This window comes from Entamoeba invadens, assembly GCF_000330505.1.
Source record: "Entamoeba invadens IP1 unplaced genomic scaffold scaff_1105074725543, whole genome shotgun sequence".
NCBI classification, from domain to species: domain Eukaryota; phylum Evosea; order Mastigamoebida; family Endamoebidae; genus Entamoeba; species Entamoeba invadens.
Genome location: NW_004191832.1, coordinates 364,260 through 390,236, shown reverse-complemented (window position 1 = coordinate 390,236; position 25,977 = coordinate 364,260). Strand labels below are relative to the sequence as shown.

General features: G+C 26.6%; 3 protein-coding genes across 3 annotated transcripts; all 3 read right to left on the bottom strand.

The window, feature by feature from the left end:
* Positions 1-1,852: 1,852 nt before the first annotated feature.
* On the bottom strand, positions 1,853-3,959 carry EIN_282360 (hypothetical protein; the record flags this gene model as incomplete). The annotated part of the gene is made up of 2 exons (XM_004185153.1): positions 1,853-1,904; positions 1,942-3,959. 2 exons carry the CDS (start codon positions 3,957-3,959, stop codon positions 1,853-1,855), a joined length of 2,070 nt encoding a protein of 689 aa, XP_004185201.1.
* A 272-nt stretch (positions 3,960-4,231) lies between these two features.
* EIN_282350 (hypothetical protein) lies at positions 4,232-5,179 on the bottom strand (the record flags this gene model as incomplete). The annotated part of the gene is made up of 1 exon (XM_004185152.1): positions 4,232-5,179. The coding sequence occupies one exon, from the start codon at positions 5,177-5,179 to the stop codon at positions 4,232-4,234; it is 948 nt and encodes a 315-aa protein (XP_004185200.1).
* Positions 5,180-22,469: 17,290 nt separating this feature from the next.
* EIN_282340 (protein serine/threonine kinase, putative) lies at positions 22,470-25,133 on the bottom strand (the record flags this gene model as incomplete). Its single annotated transcript, XM_004185151.1, has 1 exon — positions 22,470-25,133. One exon carries the CDS (start codon positions 25,131-25,133, stop codon positions 22,470-22,472), a length of 2,664 nt encoding a protein of 887 aa, XP_004185199.1.
* Positions 25,134-25,977: the final 844 nt, after the last annotated feature.

Below are 25,977 nucleotides of genomic sequence, written 5' to 3'. Positions count from 1 at the left end.
ATAATTTACTTTTCTGAACTGTTTCATCTTTTTTTCTAGTTTCATGTTATTGAAAATCGGTCAGTGTTGATTTGCAACAAAAAATTATGCCTTTTTATAACAATATATTTAATACAATATTTTTAATTTATATTTTGACAGATATTTCATGATATTACTTTTAAAAGAAAATCAATGTCATTGTTTGCATCCACAATAGTCATTAAGATTATAAGCTGAAAATGATCACATATCAATTACAAGTGTATGTTTTAAGAAATTACATAAACAGTTTTTAGTCAACAATTTTATAAAGCAAATATATGCTAAAAATACTACATACAAATAATACATCTACGACTATTGTGTTAATAGCGGAAAAATAGTAACAAATTTTTGTTGCGTGTTTGATGAAATTTCAATTGTTGAATTATGATAAAAAAATATTTAAATATGTTATTAAAGATAGTTTATTATATAAAACAACAATAATTTTATAATTAATTATTATTCAATTAAACAATAAAATTATAATCAATTTAATTATAATGATAATTGTTACAAACTTATAGTTAAGTTATTATTAATTTTACTAATAAATAAAAATTAATTCCATAATGTTATTTTAAAATAGTAATTCATTTTATAACACAATGAAAACACAGTAATAAAGTAATTGAAGTGTTCTTAAGGTGTGTTTGGTTAAAATGGTATTTCTTCATGTCAATAATTAATAATTAAAATTTGTTAATAAAAATATTATAATTTGTAATATAATGTATATAATTACAGGTTAAATAATATAATACATGTCAAGAATGTTCACATAAACCAAAGAATAAATAAAATTTAATTGTAATAATAGTAACTATAATAATCAAATAATTAGTTCTAATTACTATTTTATTATACTATTTCGAATTTATTCAACATTATTTTTTTGAATTTTTATATTATTAAATTATATCAAAATATTAAATTTATTATACTTTTAGTTTTTTGTTAATTTTATTAAAAAATTATGTTCAGAATGAATTTAAATTATTAATTAATAGATTAATAATAATTTATTAATAGTTTAATTAATTATTTTAGTTTAAGTGTGACTTTATTTTACTATTAATATTAAATTGTTATTAATTTCTTATATAGTTTATATAAATGAAAATATTTGTTTTAAAAAATGTTATTTGATTGTTTTTGACAAAATGTATTGTTTCATAATATATTATTTATTACATAATTTAATACATAAATATATTATCATAGGTTAAACATTAGTTGATATATAGTTAATATTATTATATTGCTATAATAAATTTGTATAATTTATTATATTATGTGTATACTATTATAATTAACCAGTTGTTAATAGTTTCAATACTAAACGTTATTACTATCAAACTATTTTAATATTCTAAGGATGAGGTGAGTTTTATTTTAATTTGCCAAAAAATATTTCAGTGTAAAAAAACAAAATTTTCCGAGGCATGGATTATTTGTTGTATGTTTTAAAGTGGTTTAATTAAAAAGATAATCTAATAAAATGTGAAATTATTGCAAAAATTATTTATCTGCTAATCATTGTATCCATTTCACGTGGAATTGTGAATGCATGTGATATTTGTTGATTATCTGTTTTGAAATCTTAAATTAATTATCACGTCTTTTCATTATATTTTTAAATACGATCTAAAATTTAAATAAGTCATTTATTTATGATCAATTTTTTTGAGTTTTTTAATGGGCAAAATTATTTAGTTTATTATAAACGAACAAAAATCCTTCTTATAATATTTACCTGTTAATATTAATTAAGAATCATTGTCTTGTTGAATTTCAAAACAATTATTTAGTACACTGATTTTGCCTTTTAACCACTTACATTCGTTGAAACAACATATTCCATATTTTTCAATGTTTCCCTTCAACGCCAATGTACTCAAATTTGTGCATCAAAACAATAATGTGAAATTTCCACAACGTTTGTTGGTAATACAACTTTTTTTCAAATTTAAACAATTGTAAAAAGCAAAATCACCAATTTCTGTGACATGCTCTGGAATTTCAATTTTGGTCAATTCAGTGTTATTGAAGAAACAGCCTTCATCAATTCTGTGAATCAAATTATTCGATTGAATTTCATTAATCATTGTAGTAGTCCCATATTTAAGAACATCACTTCTCTTTACTACAACATTCTCACAATAAATGGGTATATTTTTCATTTGTAAATAAAACGTATAACTCACTTCAAATTTGTATATTTCTTTTTCTGTGCCAATTTGCAGAGATGTAATTCTCTCACACCCTTCAAACACATCGACTCCACATATAACACTGGAATTATAAATAACAACTTTTTCAATGTTTTTGCAGTCATAAAACGCGCCGTCATCTGCATTTACAACATTTGATGGTATTTCAATTTTTTTCAATGCGACACATTTTCTAAAACTGAAAGCTCCAATTCTTGTGACACTTTTTGGGATATCGATTTTTGAGAGTGACAAACATCTATAAAATTCGAAATCACAAATTTCTTTGCAATTTTGACTCAACGAAATTTGACACAGCGATTTACATTCAAAAAACATCGCAACGTTTATATTCTTTATAACTGGAACTTCTTTCAGTGAAACACAAAAAGCGAAAAACTTTGTTCCATATATCACATCGTCGTTTTCACAAAACACTTTTGTGAGGGAATAACACTTCTCAAAACTACTGTCCCCAATGGTCTGAATATTTTTTGGTAATGTTATTTCTTTAAGTGAATAACACGACAAAAATGCCTCGTTTTTAATATTTTTCAACTTCTGACTGAAAACAACTTTTGTCAAAAAATCACAACAAGAAAATGCGTTTTCCTCTATCACAGAAATATTTAAAATTTCGACTGAACGGATTGAAGAATTTTCACAAGAATATTTAGCCATTTCAGTGACTTCTTTTGGTATAATTAGATGCTTTGTCTTTATCAGTAAATTGTTATATGGTGCCACAAGTGGTGGAACATTCTCAAATATTTTATTTTCCAGCGTTTTAGTTTCCAATTCAAATTGATGCACTTCGCTCATTTCAAAATTGTTTCCAACAACATCAAAATCGTCATCGGTGAACTCGATATTGTCGAAGTGATACCCACAATTCAAAAGTCTCAAATGACAACAGTAACTCACAACAAATTTATCAAAATCACTTTTTGTGTTATTTCCAATATGAATTTTAGTAAGTTTTTTGTTGTCAGAGAAAATGTGTTTTCCGATGTCTATCAAAGTGTCTGGCAGTGTTAATTCACAAAGATTATTAATTCCAAAGAATGCATTATTTACAATTTTAGTTATAGTACTTGGTATTATAATTTGAGTCACATCAACTGGAACACATGTGACATAATAAAGTGTGTTTACATAATCAGGAATATTTTTTAATAAGTCTCCTGTTAATATTTGATTTTTTAAAATTACCTTTTTGGTGTCTAATAAGGTAATGTTGTTATCACTTTTTACTATTTTAATTTCAGTAAGACTATTGCAATTACTGACAAAATTTTCGCTAATTTTAGTCACTGTGGACAGAATAACAATTTTCGTTAATTTTTGACAATCATAAAACGTGTTTTCCTCAATTTCTTTGACGCCATCTGGGATCTCAAAAACTTCAAATTTACAATGTATAAAATTGCAATTGAATTGTTTTGTGTTTTTTGAAGACACTATTTGCGTCAAATACTCGAAATTTATCGCGTTGTTGCATATTGCAGTTGCGTATTTAGGGACAACAATGTTCTTTAAATGATTATAATGGCTAATACAACAGTTACCAACAAGTGCAACTGTCGATGGGATGAATAATGAAGTTACAGATTTTAATACAAGTTGGTAGCTATCAAGTTGCTCCAAAGACGTGTTCAAATCAATATGAGTAATTTCTCCATTTTCATTCAACTCGATTTTTGTTATATCTGAAAAGTCCATTTCGGCATTTTCTTCGTTATCATTATTAAATAACACATTTTCAATATATTTAGTATCACTTTTTAAATCGAAGTTTGCTAATGTTATCAACTTGTTTTCTGTGACTTCAATTTTATTCTTTTCTGTGTAAGGAGATATTAATATTTTAGTTAGCTTGTCGCATTTGTCTATCACGCCAAGTCCAACAAAAGCGGTTTTATTTATAACGGTAAATTCCTCTAAATTTTCGCATCCCGAAAATGCAAACTTTCCGATATAACGGACGTTCTTTTTCAATTTCGCTGTTTTGAGATTTGTAAATAATTAAAAGCATAATTTCCTATAAATTCCAAATTATCATTGAAATTGAAATATTCGAGTGAACCACAATATTTGAAAGCCAAATTGCCAATTTCGATTAACTTATCAGAGATTTCGACTATTTTAAGATTATAACACAATTCACACATTGAGTTTGGAATGTGTGACACACCATTCAGAACAATTCTTGTCAAATACCCATTCGAACTGAAACAGTCTGCGCCAATGTCACAAAATTCAGGAATTGTAACATCGACAAGTTTCGCATTTGAAAAAGCGAAAGATCCAATGAATTGAAGACTGTTTGGAAAGTTTACGTTTTCAAGTTCAGAACATGCAACAAAACACGAATTTGGTATCATTGTGATATTTTCAGGTAATTTGACTTCTTTCAATGAACTGCAATACGCAAATGCACGTTCTCTTATCATTTTGACTGTCGAAGGAATTTCTATTTTTGTGAGACCACACGATTCAAAAGCCAACTTGTCAATTTCAGTGACATTAGATGGTATTGAGATTTCTATCAACTCGTCTTTGTCATCAAAAACAGCACAATCAAGTGTGGAAACTATATCTGGAATTTTATTTCCATTTTTTTCAACATCTTCTGATGTATAACGGACGTTTTTGTACACTTCGAAATTGGTGTTCTTTTCTATGAACTCTGTATAAGAAACAAAATATAGAAATATATGACGATCAACTGTCATGATGATGTCATAGGGAGTATATACAATTTGAGTCTGAATATTTTGAAATAAACGTTTTGAGTCGGGACTTATTCGAATAGGGTTGATCCGGAAACGGTCAAGTATAAACTCATATTTCTTGCAAATTTGGATGATTGAAAGATAATCGGTTGGCGTTAATAAGTATTTTGCAATAATTTGCATTGAAAAGACGTCAATTTTCTTCATTAAATCGTAATTTTTTATTTTAGTTTTTAATGTTTTTAAATAATCTTTCTAACCGAGTCGACCTCATAAACTGTTCGATCAAAATTCATTAAATTCGGGAAAAAAAGCGAATAAAAAATTTGTTAATGTTATAAATAATTTGTTTATTTTTAAATTTTTATATTATACTTTCGCTAAATTTATTATGAATTAAAGAAATGCTGATTTCTATTTGTTAAGAAGTTTAATATTGTAATTTGACACCGTTTAATACAATTAATAAATGAACAATACTATAGATAAAATAGGTTTAATGCTATTTTGTGTTTAAAACTTTTAATTATAATTCATTTTAGAAAATAATATTGTCCATTGATAACCACAAAATAATTGTGTGTAACAATATAACTAAATATTATCGTGATAACAAACAATGAGTTTGTTAAATTAAAGTTTAATTATATTAAATATAATTTAAATATAATTATTCAAAGTAATGTTTTAAGCCAAAATATGTTTTTTCAATGCAAATTGTTACGACATTGAAAGTTATAATGAAATTATTAACATTAATATTTATATGCAGTATAATGGTTTAGATATAAAACAAATATATTCCTTTTCCAGTTAAAGAATTAACGATACCCCCATATATTAATATAAATAAAGCATTTAAAAAAATTAACAATTTTGGGCAAATAAAATTATAAAAAAAAATAATTTGAAGAACTCTTAAAACTCATTATTATAATCACAATGAAAGAATTTGGTTATTTTTTTCATTTGAAGAAAGAAGGGCCTATCGAAGAAATAACAGAAAAAAGGTATTTGAGATGTATGGTATGACTGCATCGCCATTCAATATAGGGCACGTTAAAAAAGAAGAAATTATTGAAGAATTAAAAGAACAAGAATTTGAATATTTCCCAATATTCAAAATACCATCAGAAGACATAGAGTTTGAATATTGTGGAAAGTATTTAATAAGTAAATTACTTGATGATCATTTCAACACCTACAATGATACAATCAAAAAAATGTCCAAAACAAATACTTTAACAATAGAACCTTTAGAAAACTTGTTTCCAACACAGTTAGTGTCTTCTACTTCAATCAAATTAAACAAAAATGAAAATGAAAAAAGGAAATTATTATATGTTAAAATACTCATTCATTATTTGGGGTGTCGAAATGCTCATAATACGGCCAATGTTTTTAATGTTTGTCCCCAAACAGTGATTAATATTTATAGGAGAGCCATGAATAATGAAGATTTATTGGGGCAACAGAGAGGTCCAAAGGTTGGACAAAACAACAAAGTTGATTATCATACATTGACTCTTATAATCGACGAATTGAGAAAGAACAACCAGATAACATTGAAAAATTTGACAAAATATGTGAATGAACACAGACTGGAGTGGATGAAAGAAGTTGCGAAAATTGAAATGGAACTTGGTGCAGATGAAAATGTTATTAACAAAATGTTTAAGCAATCAAAATTATCAAAATCTACTATATCTATACTTGTGCAAAAACTTGGTTGGTCATTAAAAAAACGTCAAGAGAAACATATTCGATAAAAATTCAGAAATCCGTATTCAACAAAGAATTGTGTATGCTGAACACATAGACTTTATCGAAGTGTTTAAATATCGTGTTGCATATATTGACGAAGTGGGCTTCAATTTGAATCAAAGAAGGAGTAATGGTTATTCGCTTATTGGAAAGTGTTGTAGTGTAACTTTAAACCACATCAGAAAACCCAACATAACAGTGTTTTGTATGATGGTTCCTGAAAAGAAACTTGTTTTTCGAATTACAAAAAAAAGTTCAAACAAAAATTTTATTGATACAGTTGAACACGTCTTTATTCCTCAATTTCAAAAGTGGTGTGGAGACTGTTTTTTACATTTGATTTTAGATAACGCATCAATCCATAAAAAACAATGACTGAACTTAGTCGAAAATATGGTATTTATGTTACATTTCTTGTACCTTACAGTCCCCAATTAAATGCCATAGAAAAATGTTTTTCTATAGCAAAATCTTATTTGAATCAAGTATTGATGGATGATTCTGTTTTTAACGAAGCGATAAAAACATCAAGAAATTATCAACATTTTTTAATTAATTGCCATATACCAAGATCAATTAATAATGATTTTTTTTTCGTGTTTAATCACAGCGTCTCTTCTTAAGATAACTGAAGAACACACTTCTAAACTTCATCTAAAAAGAGCAGAGTGGATTTCAAGGGCAAGAGAAGGAGTTTATTTTGACAATGATGACACATGCAATAAAAAAGTGATTGAAGTCGAAGTTCCGGTGTTTGAAGATCAATCCGCAATGCATATTGAAAGTGGAACCTATTATTTGGCAACTGTTACATATTTGAACCGGGTTAATGCAGTCCACGTACTTTCCGATTATATTATACAAGTTGACGACACGAATTGTACACCATCTGCACAAATTTCTATTTGATAAAGCGTATTTTGTGAAAATACGCTTTATCAAATAGAAATTTCTCCGGTGTTGGAAGATACCAACAACATACATGAATTGATGACCGAAAATAACGAATGTTCAAAAAACTTGGTGTTGACTTGTAGTGACAAACAAGATTTTCACTTTCATTTCGAAATTGACGAAAATACATACAGTCAAAATAAAATAATAGATTGTGATTATGAAGCAAACAAAACTGTCGATACATTAGAATTATCTGACATACATATTATTAATGAACAATCAACAACATATATAAGTCAAATGGAAATTGATGATCCCGGCAACAAAATCAACTGGAAAAATGTTCGACAACAACACTATTCTTTAAATTCTATGTTTGAATATTTAGTGTTTTTTAACTCAAGAAGTGACATCAAAGAATTAATCGAAATAATTAAAACGCAACGATTGAATACATTAATACTTAATGCATTTTGTTTTTGGACAAAATTGAGAAACCTTTATGAGTGGGGTAATCCTGTTTTTTTGTTTGATTGGGATAACTTCTGGGATGGAGTGATAAACGAAGAAAGAATAAGAGGACAGATGGATGAAATTATCGACGAAGATGTTATTCTTATTCCTGTGTATTATGCAGAACATTTTATGTTAATTGGTGTATTTCTTAAACATTAACCTTTTTGGCCACTTTCAATAGCTATGAAGGGTGTGGAATCACGTTTTTAAACCAAGTTGTATTGTTCATTAAAAATGAATTTATTAAACGAGAAGTATATAAATGGGTTGATGAAATTGAGAGAGTGATAGTACCAGAACAACAAGATGGAATTTCATGTGGTTCATTTGTTTCTTATTTCATGGAAACCATTTGTTCTCGGTATTTGAAAACCGTCGAAGAATTAAATAACACTTTTACATTTGAAAAGGCAGTGAATTTTAGAAATGAAATACTTTTGATAATGAGGGAAGACTTTGCCTACAAGGTAATGTGTTTGCTTAATTGATATTTTCTTTTTTGTTTTATGATTAAGTATTGTTATTGTTTAATATTATAGTATTTAAATTGTTTTTTTAAATTCCCAAAACTACTTCAATCAACAAAAAAAGCTAAATATATAAATAAAAGGGGGTATCGTTGATTCTTTAACTTGAAAAGGAATATTTAGTGTGTACTTTTTTAAAACACACATTTGAATATTACTTTTTCAATTTTTGAAATATCACCAAAATGTTTTACTAAAAAAATAATTATAATTGATTATTTTGGGGTATAATAAAAATCGTATTGTTATATTTTAGTTTAAAATCAATTTTTAAAATCGAAAATAAACCTTGTTTCGAACAACCCATTTTTCAACCCATTGTAATTCGAAAAAAGTTTGAACCATCTTCTTGGTTTTTTAATTTTTTTTGTTATAGTGTTCAAATATATAATAACCAAATCAACTGTGTTTATTCACTTTTAGAAATTTTTAGATGATCTATTAAATGGTTAAAAGGTTATTTTTGTTATCAGTTTTGTTATTGTTCATATGGTTTTTAAATAGTCATATTAATTATAATATTTTTTTGTTCTTTTTTCCTGTAAGTTGTAAACATTATAAACTAAAAAAGTTATTAAAAAATAAATAACGTTTTTAACATGATTTTATTGTTTATTTTAAGATCACCAGAAAATTGTCGTACACTTGGTTTTTAAAGTACAAGTGAACGACATTTTTTTATTTTTCCAGTATTTTTCTATAAAATTTTTTGAAACCTGTTTTTTTCCAGAATGTTCAAACGAATTATAATTGTAAAAATTTATTCCTGTTTTTTGTTTTATTTAATTATTAATAATTTATTTTGAACTTTTCCCCGAAATTGCACAATTATTTTTATTTGTTAATTTTTTATTTTCCTATAATTTAATGACAATTTGCAACTGATTCTGAGATTAATTGATTTTTAATTAAATGTTAATTAATTTATTTAAACAAAATAAACTATCATTGAATCTATAAATATTTTACTATTTGTCAATTATATATATTTATATCTAAAAATAAACACAAATTTAATCAATAGATAACTTGTTGAATTTTAAATAAAAATACATTTCTGTGACTTTCTTTGTTGTGTTTCTTATTTGTAATAATTAATAAAAAACCGACTGTATAATAAAAAATAGTGTTATTGTTTAATGTCATTTTTGTTCAACAAAAATATGATATTTGTAATAGTTATAATAGGTTTGTGTTAGGGTACTAATTAATTGTTTTATTCTATTATTTAAGTATATTGAAATTAACAGAACACTATCAGTTTGTTGTGTTTGTTGATAGACAATTTTATATTTATTTCTTGACTTTTCAAAAATCAGTTACTTTTGAATTTAAGTAAAAAAACATAAAATATATAAAACTAATTAATTTAATTATTTTAATATATACAATTAAATACAATAAAACAAAAAACCAAAAATCGTTTAGTGAACACATTGAAATTCACTAAAATATACTACCCAATTAAAACTACCACAACATAATAACATTGCAATTTATTTTCATTAACAGAGCAATTAACAATAAAAATAATACTTTTGTTTAAACTTAAAAATATACAGGTGAGGTACTAACCTGTCAGCCATTTTCCTTTAGGAAGCCTAAAACCCGGATTAGTACGTTTTTTATGGCATTTGTTTTTTGAGATCTTGTCTCAAAAATGAAACATGTCAGCTTTTTTGGTATTTTTGGGTTTTGTAAAAAAATAAAACTAAAAAAGAAAAACGATGAGAGTAAAAGACATCTTAATTGTGATGTTCTTCATCAACGCCTTGGTCATCGAGGACCAACCTCAGCTGAAGCTGATGGGTGGGATGCTGGGAAAACATTCCGCCACGCTGTTGCAATTCACTATGTGGGAAGAATTGAGGAGAAAAAAAGGTTTGTCTTCTTTGAAAATACCCCAGTGTTTCGAATGGGGTTCCGAGTGTCACATAATTAACAGCGAAGGTGGGTTGGAAACTGGGGGTTCCAGAACCGTCAGGTTGAAAAGAATCCAACCGGGGCAGTCGCAATTCTACTTGTTGAGTATTATGGATGGAAGTCTCTTGACCGGCGTTGGAAATGCTGTTGGTGTCCATTCTTCTGTTATTGCTTGGAGCTTTTCCTCTAAGACTTGTTCTTCTTCCTCTTTGCTCGTTTTGTTGGGAACTTCCTGGGATGTTTTGAATTAGGGTTATGGGGCAATCGGGTTGAACCACTGTTACATTAACACCATCCATCCTTTCGAACCACCTCCTTGAAAACGTGATATCGTCACCATGCTTGCTGGAAACAAAGTATCTCCTTTTGTCTTGATCCAGATAAAACTTAACTGGTTCCAAAGACTTCTCACTTGGGTTGTATCTTTCTTTAAACTCTGTCGGTTTCTGGATCTCGTTCTGTATCAGGATTACACTCTGTCTCATTTCTTCGGAACAACAAATGTTCTCTATTGCTTCGACACCTTTTGTGATCGTCGCAACCAGAGTCGACAAAAGGTTGGGAACTTCAACAACCTTTTCATCGACAGTCCCAATGAGAACGGGTTCATTCGGAATTTCCGACATTTTCAGAATGTCCGTTCTTGTCGCGATGCAAGTATATTCTTTTACAAACCGCGCAGCTCGATTCGGGTCAATTCTTATTCGTTTGATACCATCTACCTCTCTGACGACAATCCCACTTCTCTCAAATGAAGCCACCACTGTTCCAATGGTTGAGTGATCACTCAGAGTCTTGAGAAGTGAGGAGATTTTGAGGCTGATTTGCCTTCCGTTTGGAGATCTTTTGTTTCCATTAAGGACTTTGTTGATTGCTTCATCTTCCATTGCAAACGACTTCATAATCTCTACGTCCTCTGGATCTTCGATGAATTCATTGAAGGCGTCGTTGACTTCCTGGTCGGACTCATCTTCTTGTTCAACTTCTGAAAACATAGTGGTGATTTCTTTGGTGGGAGCGCTCTTTCGAACAAGTGACTTTGCTGCGTTTGAGTGTTTTTTGACTGCTCCAAAAAAAACACAGATCGAGTGGTTGAGTGAGGTGACTTGAATGGGGGGCAGTATGTGTGCAATTTGATCTGGTTTGCTTCGAGCCATCCAAGAAGCTCCTCGTCAAGATGTCCCGAAAAGTTGTCCATTGTGATAAGTCCCCAACTACCATCAAGACCAAGTTCTGTTCTCTTTTTGACGATCACTTTGATGATCTGCGCCATACAATGCTTGAAGATATATTTGTTGACGAACCCGTTGTTTGTGTAATAGACGAAACAGTCGGGGAACTTCTCTTTGGCTTCGCAAAAGAACTGTTTTTGGTTGATGACAATGCCGAAAGGCAACGTTGTTCCATCCGCACAAATTCCAACTATCGCTGTGGAATGTTTACTTGACCTGCTACAACCGTGCTTTGGGGTTGTCTTATCCTCATTACTCTGGAAGATGTATAGATTCTTTCTGTCTGCCCAATCGTTGCTTCCCATTTCATCGATGTTTACACATAGGGCTGCTGGTATATTGTCAAACTTTTTGAGCTCTTTGAAGTTATCAACAATGTTCTCTGAATTGATGGAGATTCTGTCTAGATCTTCTGCAGTTGCTTTCTTGAGACCAATCTTCAACTTCTTCATGTGTTTAATGAGACCCCGTCGCGATATTTCAATGTCGGGTACTTTTTGACTCAGGTACCGAAGAATTTCAGTGACAGTACATGCAATTCCCTTTCGTTTACAAGTGACAAGCCACTTGTCGATTTTGTTATCAACATCTTTGGAGATTTTTGGAGGTTTGCCGTTCTTCAATTCTCCGATTTTTCTTCTGGTGTGGGTGTCTATCGTGGATTTTGAAGCACCATAAAGCATCTGGATAGTTCTTGTTGAGTGATGAAGTTTGTAATGCAAATAATGGATTTGTTCACGCATGGAAGTCTCCTTCAAAAATGTCTCATCCTGCCAAGCTTGTTCAAGAGCCTGTTCAACAAGAAGAAGTCTCTTTGGAGAGATACCATTCTCTTTTGATTTCTGGACATTTTGACGCATGCTGTTTTGTGAAAGAGAAGGTTTCTTCAACTGTTTTGTCTCTTTTGGAATTTCAGTGTTGTGATCAGCGACAACGAGATTTTGAGGATTAGGGAAATAGGACATCAGATTCAGTGATGAAAAACTTGGCAACATGAAAAGGATGTTTAAAGTTATGAACGATTTAAAACCTAAAAGAAAATTGTTTAAATAAAAATAATGGATTGTTTTGTGCAAAAATTGGGGTTTTTGGGGATTTGAATATCTTCCACTTTAACTTTTTGGTAAAGACTTTGAAATTGATTCAATACGAGAAGACATTTTCTAAAAAAAATCAAGAAAATATAACCAAGTAAAAAAGAAAATGTTTTAAAAAAAACGATGACTCTTTTTGGTGAAATGAGAACAAATTTTGGAAATTTTTGAAGTTTTTTTCGGCTTTTTTTCGTTTTTGAAATACGAAGAAAACATCTCATTTGTTCATTGCTTTTTGTTATTGATTTTGTTGAACTTGAATAATCTAAAAAAGACAAATTAATGGTTAAAATACCATAAATTGAATTTAAAAAATGGCTGACAGGTTAGTTCCGGTTGACAGGTTATTACTCCAACTGTACACATATTTTTAAATTAAATAAAATATCAATAAATAGACTAAATACTAAAGAAAAAAGACACAATGGCTTTGTATTGACTATTTTTAATTGGTAGGATAAACAGCACATTTATATTAAATATTTTTGAATTATATTTTTTTTTAAAAAAACAAAAATAAAAAAATGTGTGTATTGAATACTATATTAAACCTCAAAGAAATCAGAACATGGCATATAAATATGCAAATATTATGTGTTACAACATAATATAAATAGTTTATTGTTTTTGTTTTAGATAAAAAATACAAAAAATAAAAATAGAAAAAATAATTAATATTTAAAGCAAGAATTTAATAAACAAACACATCAAATTAAAATAATGACAACTGAAGATTATCTGACTGTTTCTCTTTATTATATTCATATGACCAAATGAAGTTTAACCATTCAATTACATTTATTTTAAGCTTGGAAAAATTACCAATATTTGCAAATATATGTTAACTATGAAAAGATATTATGAAGAACAAATTAAAATTCAACGACACTGTAAATGTATCAAGCATTCGAATGACAAATTAAACAGAACATGTTCAATATGGTAATAATAAGATAAAACGTGTCGATTTTGTTATCTCTTCGATATAACAACAAAAGATAATCAAATCACATATATACACAACATTGATTGGCATTTGCAAATAAGCAACAAAAAATATTCAAAAATATTTTTTGCAAAACACTATTATTATTATAAATTAAGCACTTTCCTTATTTGGTCAGTAAAACATCGTTCAAATAAAGGGTTTCTTGAGGATAAGGTGTATCCTCAGGATTAAAGCTATCCTTATTAAAAATATTTTTCTGAGGATACAAAAATCAAATCCATAATGTTCAGTTCCCCATAAGGCCCATTTTCATAACTCAAGTTATAATTTACACTTAATATTTCGAGTCAAAGTTCGAATTTTAAATAATGGTAATAATTTGTCATAAATGCCAAAAAAAATAAATACAATCAAAAAATCGCCACAATAATCAGTAAACAAAAACAATAATTATATCTCTCGAATTTGAGACGGGAAATAACAAAACATGAATTAAACTTGTTCATATTATGATTATATACTTATTGAAATTATTTTCGAATCCGTCTTTATAACATAATAATTAAAATCTACGTTTAAATTGATAATTGTTTTTTAATCAAAATGAAAATTGAAAAAGTCGAAAACACTGATTTTCTAAAAATGTAATTATAAAATAACAAATTTATAAATAATTTTGTAATTTATGCAATTATTCAAATTTATTGTAATAACAAAGTTAATCATGTTGTGTATATTTTAATATGAATGTTTCATTTTGATATTAACTTGTGTTTTAAACAGATTTAGAGTTCTGAGGATGGCAATTATTTTCTGAGGATGACAGAAATAGAAAGTTTACACTTTTACATCTGTCTGAAATGTATATTGAGTAAGTTACTATTTTTGAATATGGGAACACGTCATTTCACTTTTTAGATTTTTAAGTCTGTGTTGATAATGACTGTTTGTTACACGACTTACCATCCTCAGAGATATTTATAGCACTGCCATTATTGATTTAAAATTCTATAAATAAAATTATCAAAGAATTTTTATAAAGTGGGTTTTGTTAATTGATTATATCAAAAATCGTCAAAACACAACAAAACTCCAAATAATATAAAATTGATTATTAAATTGAACACATTTCTATTGAAATTAATATTGTATTATAAAAAAAATAATATAAACATATATTTCTTATGTATATATGTTTTGAAATATAAATAAAACCGTTTAAAACAAAAATGATTTTATTTTAAAATTTGTTTATTTATCAGTCGTTGTTTTATCGATCTTCAAAACCTCGCGTTTTGAATTTGTGCAAATACATAAATTGTCATCGCATAGAGTATACATTATAAATATGTTATTTGCTATCAATTTTTATTGTTTGAAATATCATAAATTGATTTATAATAAATTATTTTTGTAAAAAAAGATTAAAAATTGTTCGATTAATTTGTTTTGTGATTTTGATTAAAAAATCGACTTTTTCGATAATTTAAATGTCTGTCAAATGTTTTCATATAAACCAAAGTTAGTCTTGTGGTAAATCAGAAAATAGAAGTAGATTATTTTTTGTAAAAATCAACTGAAAGAATCATCTTTCAAAAAATCCATAAATAGCATTTTTAAAGAAAATCATGTGTTTCAAAATATACCTTTTTGATCTTAGGCAAAAAAATCGAAATTGAAAGAAATTATGTTTAAGATATTTACCATCCTCAGAAAAATTAACAATCCTCATGAATCCCTTATAAATTATAAGTAACAATGTTTATTATTTGAGTCATTATAATGCTAATTATTAATTTACTAAAACTTATTAAAACCCTGATTTTGTTAGATAATACAACTATTAATTAAAAATGAATACAATTAAACATTGATTAGTTTAAGAATTGAACATGAAAATAAAAGGTTAAGTTCAAACCAGAAATTTCCAAAATCTTAATCCTAATTACCCAAGTCACAATTTTTTTACCAAAATGTTGATCACCTCGTATAAATTCTAACATTATAAAACCTCAATTTCGGCAATAATAATATTGTAAAAGTTTGGTTCAAACTTAAATTAAATAACACATTTTTTATTTTTTTTTCAATTTTTACAATTTATCCTGAAGACAGTCTGAAAACTTATTTGTTTTATTACTTTATTTATCGATTTTCATTGGTTGTTTTTTACAACTTTAAAATTACATGCAAAAAACAATAAATTTGATATTCAACAATTTACACAAAAACAAAAAACAAGCTTTTTTACAACAACGAATAAAACGATTTATAAGTACGCGACCTTAACAAAAAAGATGTAAATCAATTCAAAAACATGTTAACGAACACGCTTAAAACAATAAAATATGACAATAAATCAAACAAGTAAAACTGATAATATTAAAATAAAAATAAAAGAAATTAGATGTGTCATGAGCGTCAAGGAAAGAAAGAAATGTAATATTATATAGTTAAAGTATTTATAATGATAATGACAGAACTAATAACAGCTGGTTAAAAATATTTAAACGGGGTGTATTGAATTCAAAGCTGCAAACTGGATTCAACTGGTGGCTAGCCCGTGTTAATTTTTAAATATTTTCAGCCAGAATTTGTTTTTGGAACTATTATTTTTAATTCGTTGAATAAAAAAATTCTTAGGATTTGTCAGCCAGTAGTGATAAAAAAATGGCTAGCCGCAAAATCGTCCAAACTATACACATTTTAAAATAATGGTAAAAAAGAAAACCATTTAAATAATGAGGAATAGAATGTATAGTTTCATGTAGTTTTGAAAAGCCATAACAAATCTCCATAGTTTTTTAATAGTTTTAAAATATAGTAAATTAAATTAATGGTAATAGTTTGTCGTTTGTGTAAAAAAAATACTCAAGTAAATTATGATAAAGAGTAATTATTTATTCAGAAAAGAAAAAAATAGAAAACAAAAAGACAGAAAACAATTTGTATTACCATTTTGTTATTATGTTTTATTAATTGTCAATTTCTGTGTAATTGTAATGTATCACAACCATCTTTTTGAATAATTTTTATAACATAAATATGAACATTTAATTGTTTGATGTGTTGTATTTTCATCAACAAACATTACTTGTTTTTTATGTAATAATAATTATTGAGATTTTCGAAGTGTTTTAATTAATTATTCAACAAATCGATGTACTACTGATAAAATAAAGTATATTGTTATTTGACATGTACGCAAAATACAAATTTAAATAATTATTTGAATAAAACACGTTTCAAATTCAAAATAAAAAGGAAAGTGTTTGTAATATTAATATTGACAATTTGTTTAAAAAAATAATTGATAATATAATAGTGTAACATTACAACAATTCAATGATTATTTAACTGTGTTTGGAAAGGGATTATACACAAAACTAATTAAAAATATTATGTATTTTTAATTTGTCATAAATTGTTTTTATAAATCAAAACAAATTGTTAAATTTTGACAAGTTGATTTAAAGTTGTTAACAACTTGTATTAAATTTTGAACATAAAACTATTATTGTTTTTTATAATCAAATGTGCTGTTTAGAACACAACTAAATTAACATAATATAAAATATATTTATATGGTATCGTCCAACCTTATAATGTCAATTTATATTTTTTAATTTTCATATAATAAAACAACGAATTTTTATATAAATTAATTTGTGAAGAGATTTCAAGTCGCTTTATTTTATATTTTGGTTATAATATTGATGATATTTAAAATGAAAAACATATAAAAACTTTTTTGTGTTTTTTATACACCTATTCGTGTTTGATGAATACAATGAAACAGTGATTACTTTAAGGTTTAAACAAGTTAAATTATATGTTATGTTCTAACACATAATGAAATGACGACATTTTTTACTTAATTCCAATAACATTTTCCCTTTTATTTATTTATGCCATTCAATCAAATTTTTTTCTCAAAAACTTATTTGTTTTATTTTTCTTTGGTTTTTGGTTTAAATATTTAAATTTTTATTCTGGTAATAATTAGTTTTACATAATACTTTTGGTCTTATTATTTGAAGGACGGAATAAAGTGCAGTTTTGAGCATATTAATCAAAAACTTTCCCAAAACAGCATATTTCTTAATTTTTATGATTATTTTCATCAAATTGAGCAAAAATATTTTTTTGTGAATAGGATTATTTATTTTATCCAAAAAGATAAAATGCCATTATTTCTTTTTCAAGATCATTTGATTAACTCGCCGACAACCCAATACTGCTCTTTTTGACAGTTTTTTAAAAATTTGTCCCAAAACTGTTTAAATAATTTTGATATTTTATTAGGTGATTTTCCTAAATAAATAGATAAAAACAAATAATATAAAATTATCATAATCGAATTATTTTTATTTTTCATACCAAAAAATCGTTTTGTGCATTTATTTTTTTTTAAAAATTTAAAAGCAAAACAGAACAAAAAATACAACCAAAATAATAAAGAGTTGGTGGAAAAGGTCGGCTTTAGCAAATTATAGTAAAATATAATATTTATTGTTATAAATTCAAAAAACAATTTATATTATTTTAAAAACATTAATTAAAACAAAAAATAATTAAAAATACTTGTAAAACCAAACAATGGTTGAATTTTTTAATATTCCCGTTAATAAAATTGACGTTTCGAATACGTAATATAGTATTGTTGTTATGGTTGTATTACTCCATAAACAGTCAATTGCGACCACTTGATGTTTGATTTTGTAATTGAAAATAATGTTTGGCAAATATAAAAGAAAGCAAATTTGAAAGTTATCAAATTAATCATTTGATTTATTATTTAATAAATACAACACAATTTAACAATAAAAAACTTAAATGAAGCATTTTGAAACAATTTATTTATAACAAAAATTATGACTTTTAAATATATTAAAGAAACCCCAAAAACGCAGCGAATATTTAATGTGTCATTCATTCAATCCAGTTTTGAATTGAATCAATCTCAATGTGAAAGTGTCAATGTGTAAAATCAACTGAGATTGATTATGGTAGTAGCTTATAGTTTTAAAATATTCGATTTCTGTATTTAATTTCAAAAAGGCGTCTCAATATCTAAATTGAATTTGTGTCCTGCTCGAAAGTTATATAAATTTTAATAATATAAAAATACAAACAATAATTAATAAAAATGGTTATTTATAATAAAATATAGTTAATCTTATCGAGACAGACTATTATATGCCAACTCCGAGAAAATTATTCATAAAATCTAAAGACAATGATAAAAGTACACATAACCAACTTGAAAATTGCCATTTCTTATTTGACAAAACAAATAAATTATAATAGTCGTAATATAAAAAATAAAATTGGTTGTGTTCACTGAATGACGCAAATTAATATTTGTAATTGATATTAACATTGAGTAACGTGCTTCTGTGTCATAGTGAAATGATAAAGTCGAAATAGTTGTAAAATATAATAACGATAAAACGAATCCATTATACATCGCTTTTGCAGACAGTGATGTTTCTGCAATTCATTATTAAGCAACCCAAATATAAATAATAATAATATTTTAAAAATTTTAATTGACAATAAAAAGATAAATTACTAATAATGTAAAAAACAACAAAAATTAAAAATATATACCAAATAAATCAATAAAATAGCATTGATAAACAAAGAAGTTTGATTTTTTGTTGTTTGAAAAATAAAAAATAGAGTTATGGTTTCCTTATTCATTTTAAACACTCTTTTCAATAGATTATTAAAAATATGTAATTGTATGCATCAACCTGTCAAAAGTTGTTAACAAACAATTGGTTAAACAGTCCATGTATTAGACAAAAAGTCAGACAACAATATAAAAATATGTGGATATATGTAATGAAGGGTAATCGTTTTAAAAACAATATATATTTAACACTAAAAACTGTTTTTAATGATTGCTTGTTATATTTTAATTTCTTTTGATAAACACTCTTCAAGAGATTAGTCACTTTATTGTAAATACTAAAAGATGATAAAAATATATTATAGAGAAAAAAACAGTCAAAAAATCTTGCTACATCGTACTGTCTGAAAAAAACACACAGTTAATATAATGGATTTTTTGAAAAGTTTATATTTTTTATAAAGACTGTTGTGTGTACACAAATTTTGTTTATTTTTTAATTATCACTGATGTGTTGATGGTACTTTTGCAATTTGTATTTCGTTTCAACTCAAAACCATTTTTTTGTTTGGTGTATAAAAAACATATTTATTTGATTCGGAATAAATGTTATTACATTTTACCAGTATTCTTATTTTGCCATTTTTTACTTTTTTGTCATGAAATTTTATATTTTTTTCATTTTTTTTCACATTTTATTTGTTTTTAGTTCACAATTTGAACTCGTTATTCCATTTTCATTTTACTATAATTGAACTACACTGTATAATATATTTTTTTTCAAAAAAACAAAAACACTGCTCTTTTTAACAGTATTGGTTTGTTGGGGATTAGGTATGTTGGCGTTTTAAAGTTTGAAACCTAATATTTAAATCATTATTTATAATTTTTAACTAAAAAATATCAACAATTTTTCAAATTTTTTGTTCTATTTATTATTTATACTAATGTTATTATTATTGGAAACAACTAAATATAAATATTAATTAATTTGAAATATATAACCGTATTGTGAAATTATGTTTTTTCCACAAATTTTTTAACAAAATTGACTAATAAAATTTTAAATTATTTTATATAAATATAAAATAAAAATAATAAAAATAATTAAAAAATTTGTATAATGATAAAGAGAAAAAGAGATAAAAATGATATTTAAACAATTATAAATTAAAAATACATTATAAATAATGTATGTTGAAGACTGTTTGATACAATTACAAGTGGTGTTATGCTGAAGACTGATCATTAGAAGTACAAATCGTTTTATTTTTTAAGAATGTTTCACATACGTCAAAGGCATCGATGCATCTAACACATAATGAGGCACAGACATATTTATAGTATTACAAGATTAATATAGTTATTGCTAAATATAATTTAATGGTAATTAATATGACGAGTCTGATTGTAACTATGATTTTTTTGTATGTTTTGTATTATTTACACAAAAATAGGACTTAAAACAAACAAACAAACAAACAAACAAACAAACAAACAAACAAAAAAACAAACAAACAAACAAAAAAACACATTAAATTATTATTTTTAGATACCAGTAAACACACTTTTACATCAACTTAAAAAATTGAATTTACTTTATTTGACTTGAACAACAAGTAATACTAAATATAGTAATTTTTGAAATAATGAATTTAATTCAAATAGATACATAAAATTATGATCACTAATCATGTAATGATTATTATTTTGACACCAATTGCATTTGTTTGTTTGTTTGTTAACAACCAAAAATACCAAACATAAATCAACTGTCACAAATATTTCAAATGCACCATCTCAGTGTTTTGATGTTGTTCTTTTGGATTCAACAAATCTTGTTCATACAAAGGTAGTCACACTCAACTCCAAATAAACTAGCAGAACCAACGAATGCGCAGATTCAGACGATCTTATTTGTTATTTAACAACAAAAACAGATGACTATGACAAACAGTTTTTAACTATCAACTGTCCGTGTGATGTCTTTCATTCTGAAGAAATTTGTGAAATGTCAAATTTAAGTACAAAATATCAATTTCAAAACATTTGTGATTGATCACAACATTAATGCAATACTTGAGGTCAATAATTTTGATAATTTCTTTAAGTAAAACCACTCGATTACAAATGCAGAGTCTGATATCATCAACCGATCTAACAACAACCAATATAGCGTATGGATTATCAATTAAATCTTTGACAATGCTGATATAAAAAAGGCATAAAAACAAGGTTTGTTAGGTTAACCGTTAACCAAATTTGGAGCACTCAAATCGACAATTTTGAATCAAATTACAACGGATATAATTAGTGCGTCAAAGTATTATAATGACTGTGCAAATAATCTTTTGTGTTCGAATCAACTTTTTTTCGACAGCAAACAACAACCAAAAGTTAAAATTAATATTATTAGTATTTTTACATTCAATAGTGATAATAGATATTTTTTTCGGTTATCATTCAAAATACAATACAATTACATTGGATGTTAAACTTGAAACTATGGATACTAACAACTCTGAGTCGTTAACAACAACTGATTTTGAATTTTTCTCATTATCAAAACATATATCAGAGAAAACTATATTTTAATAAAGTTGAAAATGTAACAGAATGAATATTGTCTATAGAAGCCTTTTTTGTCTTAACTTTAAATTTACTGCTGAATTTATTAAAAATACGCTAAATTCTCATATTTAGCTTGATATAAAAAACCTTCTTATGTCAATTTCATTTATCATAAAACTAAACTAAAATAATTTGACCGTTTAAGTTGAAAAATAAGAAATAAAAGAAATAAAATAGTGACAGTAAAAGTAAAAAAAGCTATGTGACGACTTTTAATTTTGTTTATTTTTGTTTTTTTTTGTTTTTTTTTGTTTTTTTTGTTTTTTTATATATTTTAAATTTATTGATTTTTTAATCAACTTAATTTGAAAAATTAAAAAATATTATTAAATGTGATTAAATATCGTTTCAAGCTCATATTTGACGTTTTCCAAAGAACTTCTTTTTGAAGGTTCATTTTTCCAACAACCACAGATAATATCGTTTATATTTTGATTCATATCATCTGGCTTTGGTAATCGTGACCCTTTTATAACAAACTCTGCAGTTGACCAAGGAAATTTAAATTTATCTTTAGAATATGCATAACTCCATGAAAAACACTCGAACATGGTTATAGCTAAAGAGTATATATCAGCAGGTTTCTTGTAATTTTCTCGTTTTAACATTTCGGGCGCCATGTAGACTGGTGTACCAATTCCCTTTGTGAATGTCATGTTAGTCATTAGCAAGTTAACATTTCTTGCACTTCCAAAATCAGTCAGTTTGGCATTTACATTGTTGTCAAAATCAATTGAAATAACAAGTATGTTGTCTGGTTTGATGTCTCTGTGTAATATCCCATTTGTGTGTAAATAAATTATACCATTTAATGTATCTAACATCAATTTTATTCGAAGTTTCATTTCAATTTTTTCTCTATTTTTATGTTTCATTAAATCTTGTAATGAACCAAACAATGCAAATTCGGTTACCATACACATTTTATTTGGTATAAACACGGCACCATAAAAATGGATTATATAATCACACCTGAATTTATCAAGCATTGCAACTTCTTTTTCAAACTCATCATCTGATTTGTCTCCACTATCAGTTTTGCCATCTTCTTTTTGTTTCATTTTTTTAATAGCAACATCGTTTCCTCTGTATTTTCCTTTGTAAACAACACCAAAAGATCCTTCACCCAATTTTGATTCTTCAAGCAACTCGTCATAATCTATTCTTGTAGAATGACTAGTAATTCCTTTCATTACAATTTCGTTAATATTTTCGACGTTTGTTTTGAGATTTTTTGAGACTATGCAAATGGTGTTATTTATCTGACACGTGCATTTGGGTTTCGAATATATCGAAAATTCACATGCAAATTTCTTTTTTAACATGATGACTTCTGGTGTTACTCTTATCGTAAATTTGTCAATTTGTGTTGTAGTTGTGAATTGAATTTTCAAGACGCCTTTGGACATATTGCCCACACAAAACACAATTTTTGTTTCTGTGTTGACAGGAATTTCTTCTACTTCAGAATTGAAATTGAGTTCTTTTGAAGAAACGCAAATGTTGTTTGCAAGTGAAATGAATTTTACATTTGATTTCTCCATTTCGAATATAGTTGTTGTTCTTTTTAACTCCTTTGTGTGAATCATTTTTAAAATTCTCTTCATGGAAAATATTAATGCTATAACAAGAATTGATAATACAAAAATAATAAATAGAACTATAACAAGTACAACCCACAATACTATTTTCTTTTCACAATAAGTCCCATCTAAACTTGGTGCATACCAGAATGAACATTTGTTGCATTTTGAATTTTTTATTTCTTTACACTTTGTTATTTGAGAAAGTGTCACACATATTCCACTTGAAAATAAGACCTTCGATGATAAACACGATTCGCAACTTCTTTGAGACGAACATGTTAGACATGTTGTATTACAATTTTTGCATTCATTTATATTCACTTGAAAATACCCTTCTTTACATCGCGTGCATCCATATTGTGTGACATTCACATCACATCCTATTAAACTATTTTGTGGTTTACAGTCTCCACTCCATGTTTTGTAATTTGTTGAATTACAAGTCAAACATGTCGAATTTGTATTGCACAATGAACATGAAAGATCACATTTATAACAGTCCAACCCGTTTCTGTAATAACCTTCAGCGCATTTGGCACATCCACCAGATGATATAAATTGTGTGCAAATTCCCACCAATTCAGAATTTGTTTTGCAAATATTATTTGAAATGTAAAATCCCAATGGACATGAAAGACAATAAGTCGGATTTATGACACAAGTCAAACAATTTGAATCGCATCTTTCACATCTGTTGGATGATGAATTAAAACAATAAGAGTCGTTACATCGCAAACAAGAAACCAAACTCTGATTTGTGCATTGTGAATCGTCATTTGTATGACATTCTGCATTGTTTAAAATCAAATTATTATAACACTCCAAACACTTTGAATTTGTAATGAAAGTGCACTTGTTGATAAATGAAGTACATCTTCCGTTTTCATCATTTGGATCAGAACAGTTATTGTGTTCACATTGTCCAGATTTATTCATTTCAAATTCAATTTCACATTTTGTGGGACGACCATTTTCACACACTTCACTTGATTTGTAGAGATCAGAGCACTTTTGACAAATGTTGGAATTTGTTATATACGCACTTTTACAAGCAATTATATTATTTTGATTAACTATTATGGAATTGGTATCAGGAATTTTACAACTACCATTGTCAATTATATATAATTTGTCTATACCACAAATTTGACATGTACCATTTAAAGTTTGAATCAGACAAGATGATGTATTTTGACAGTGATTCTCAGAAAGTAAATACCCATTTGAACATTTTAGACATCGATTTGATCGTTTCAACAAACAGTTCGGTATTTCAACGCATTTACTGTCATTGGTAATATAATATTCCTGTTGACATCTTAAACATTTTTTTGAATTGTAAGAACAGTCAATACAAATTGAATCCAAACAATTGTCACATTGTTGTGTTGAAAATACCTCCATTTTCACATGTTGGATAAATTAAAAATTTGGTTTTTTTTGAGTTGTATAAATTGCTTTTGAAACAACTTTTTGAAATACAAAACTTTGATTTGAAATCATAAGAATAGTTTTTGTTAGAGATGAAATGTTTGTGATCAACTTATCAATCTGTGAATTTACACCAAGAATAAAGTTGTCTGTCTTAAAAAAGGAGACTTTTTTATTTCCAATTGCAACACTTTCAATGTCAAGTTCTTCTTCGACTTCGCCGAATTTTTGATGTGGATTTGTTACTGTATCAACGATTAAATTAAAAATAGTTATATTTTTGAGTGGTGTGATATAACAATTAACTGAATCACAAGGACAGTATGGCTCACTATAATCACCATCAATGGTTTTCAAATGGCAAAACACTTTGTTTGAAGTTCCAAGTCTTAACAAATGATTACCAAAGAGCAGTTTTGTGTTTTGTGGAAGTGTTGTTTGAATTGGATTTACTGAAATTGCTAAATAGACTTCTGACAAACTTTGAAAGGAAAAATCGGTTGAATTTATTTGATAAGTGAAAAATATTGGCAAATCTCTGATGGTTCTATTCGCTGTTTTTAAATTACACGAATCCAATATCAAAGTATCTTGAATTGTAATATAAGAAGTGTTTGTCACTTCAAATTTACCATTGTTTTCACATAAAAAGTTAGTGCTGTTAACACTGTTTCTATCGCCATCTATATTTAACACAAAAGTTCCGTCTGTGATTTCAAAATTGGAGGTATTTAAAAAGGAACTATTATTCATTTCAAATTTGTTATTATAATTGTTGATTTGAATTTGTGTGACATTTCTTATTATTGAATCATTG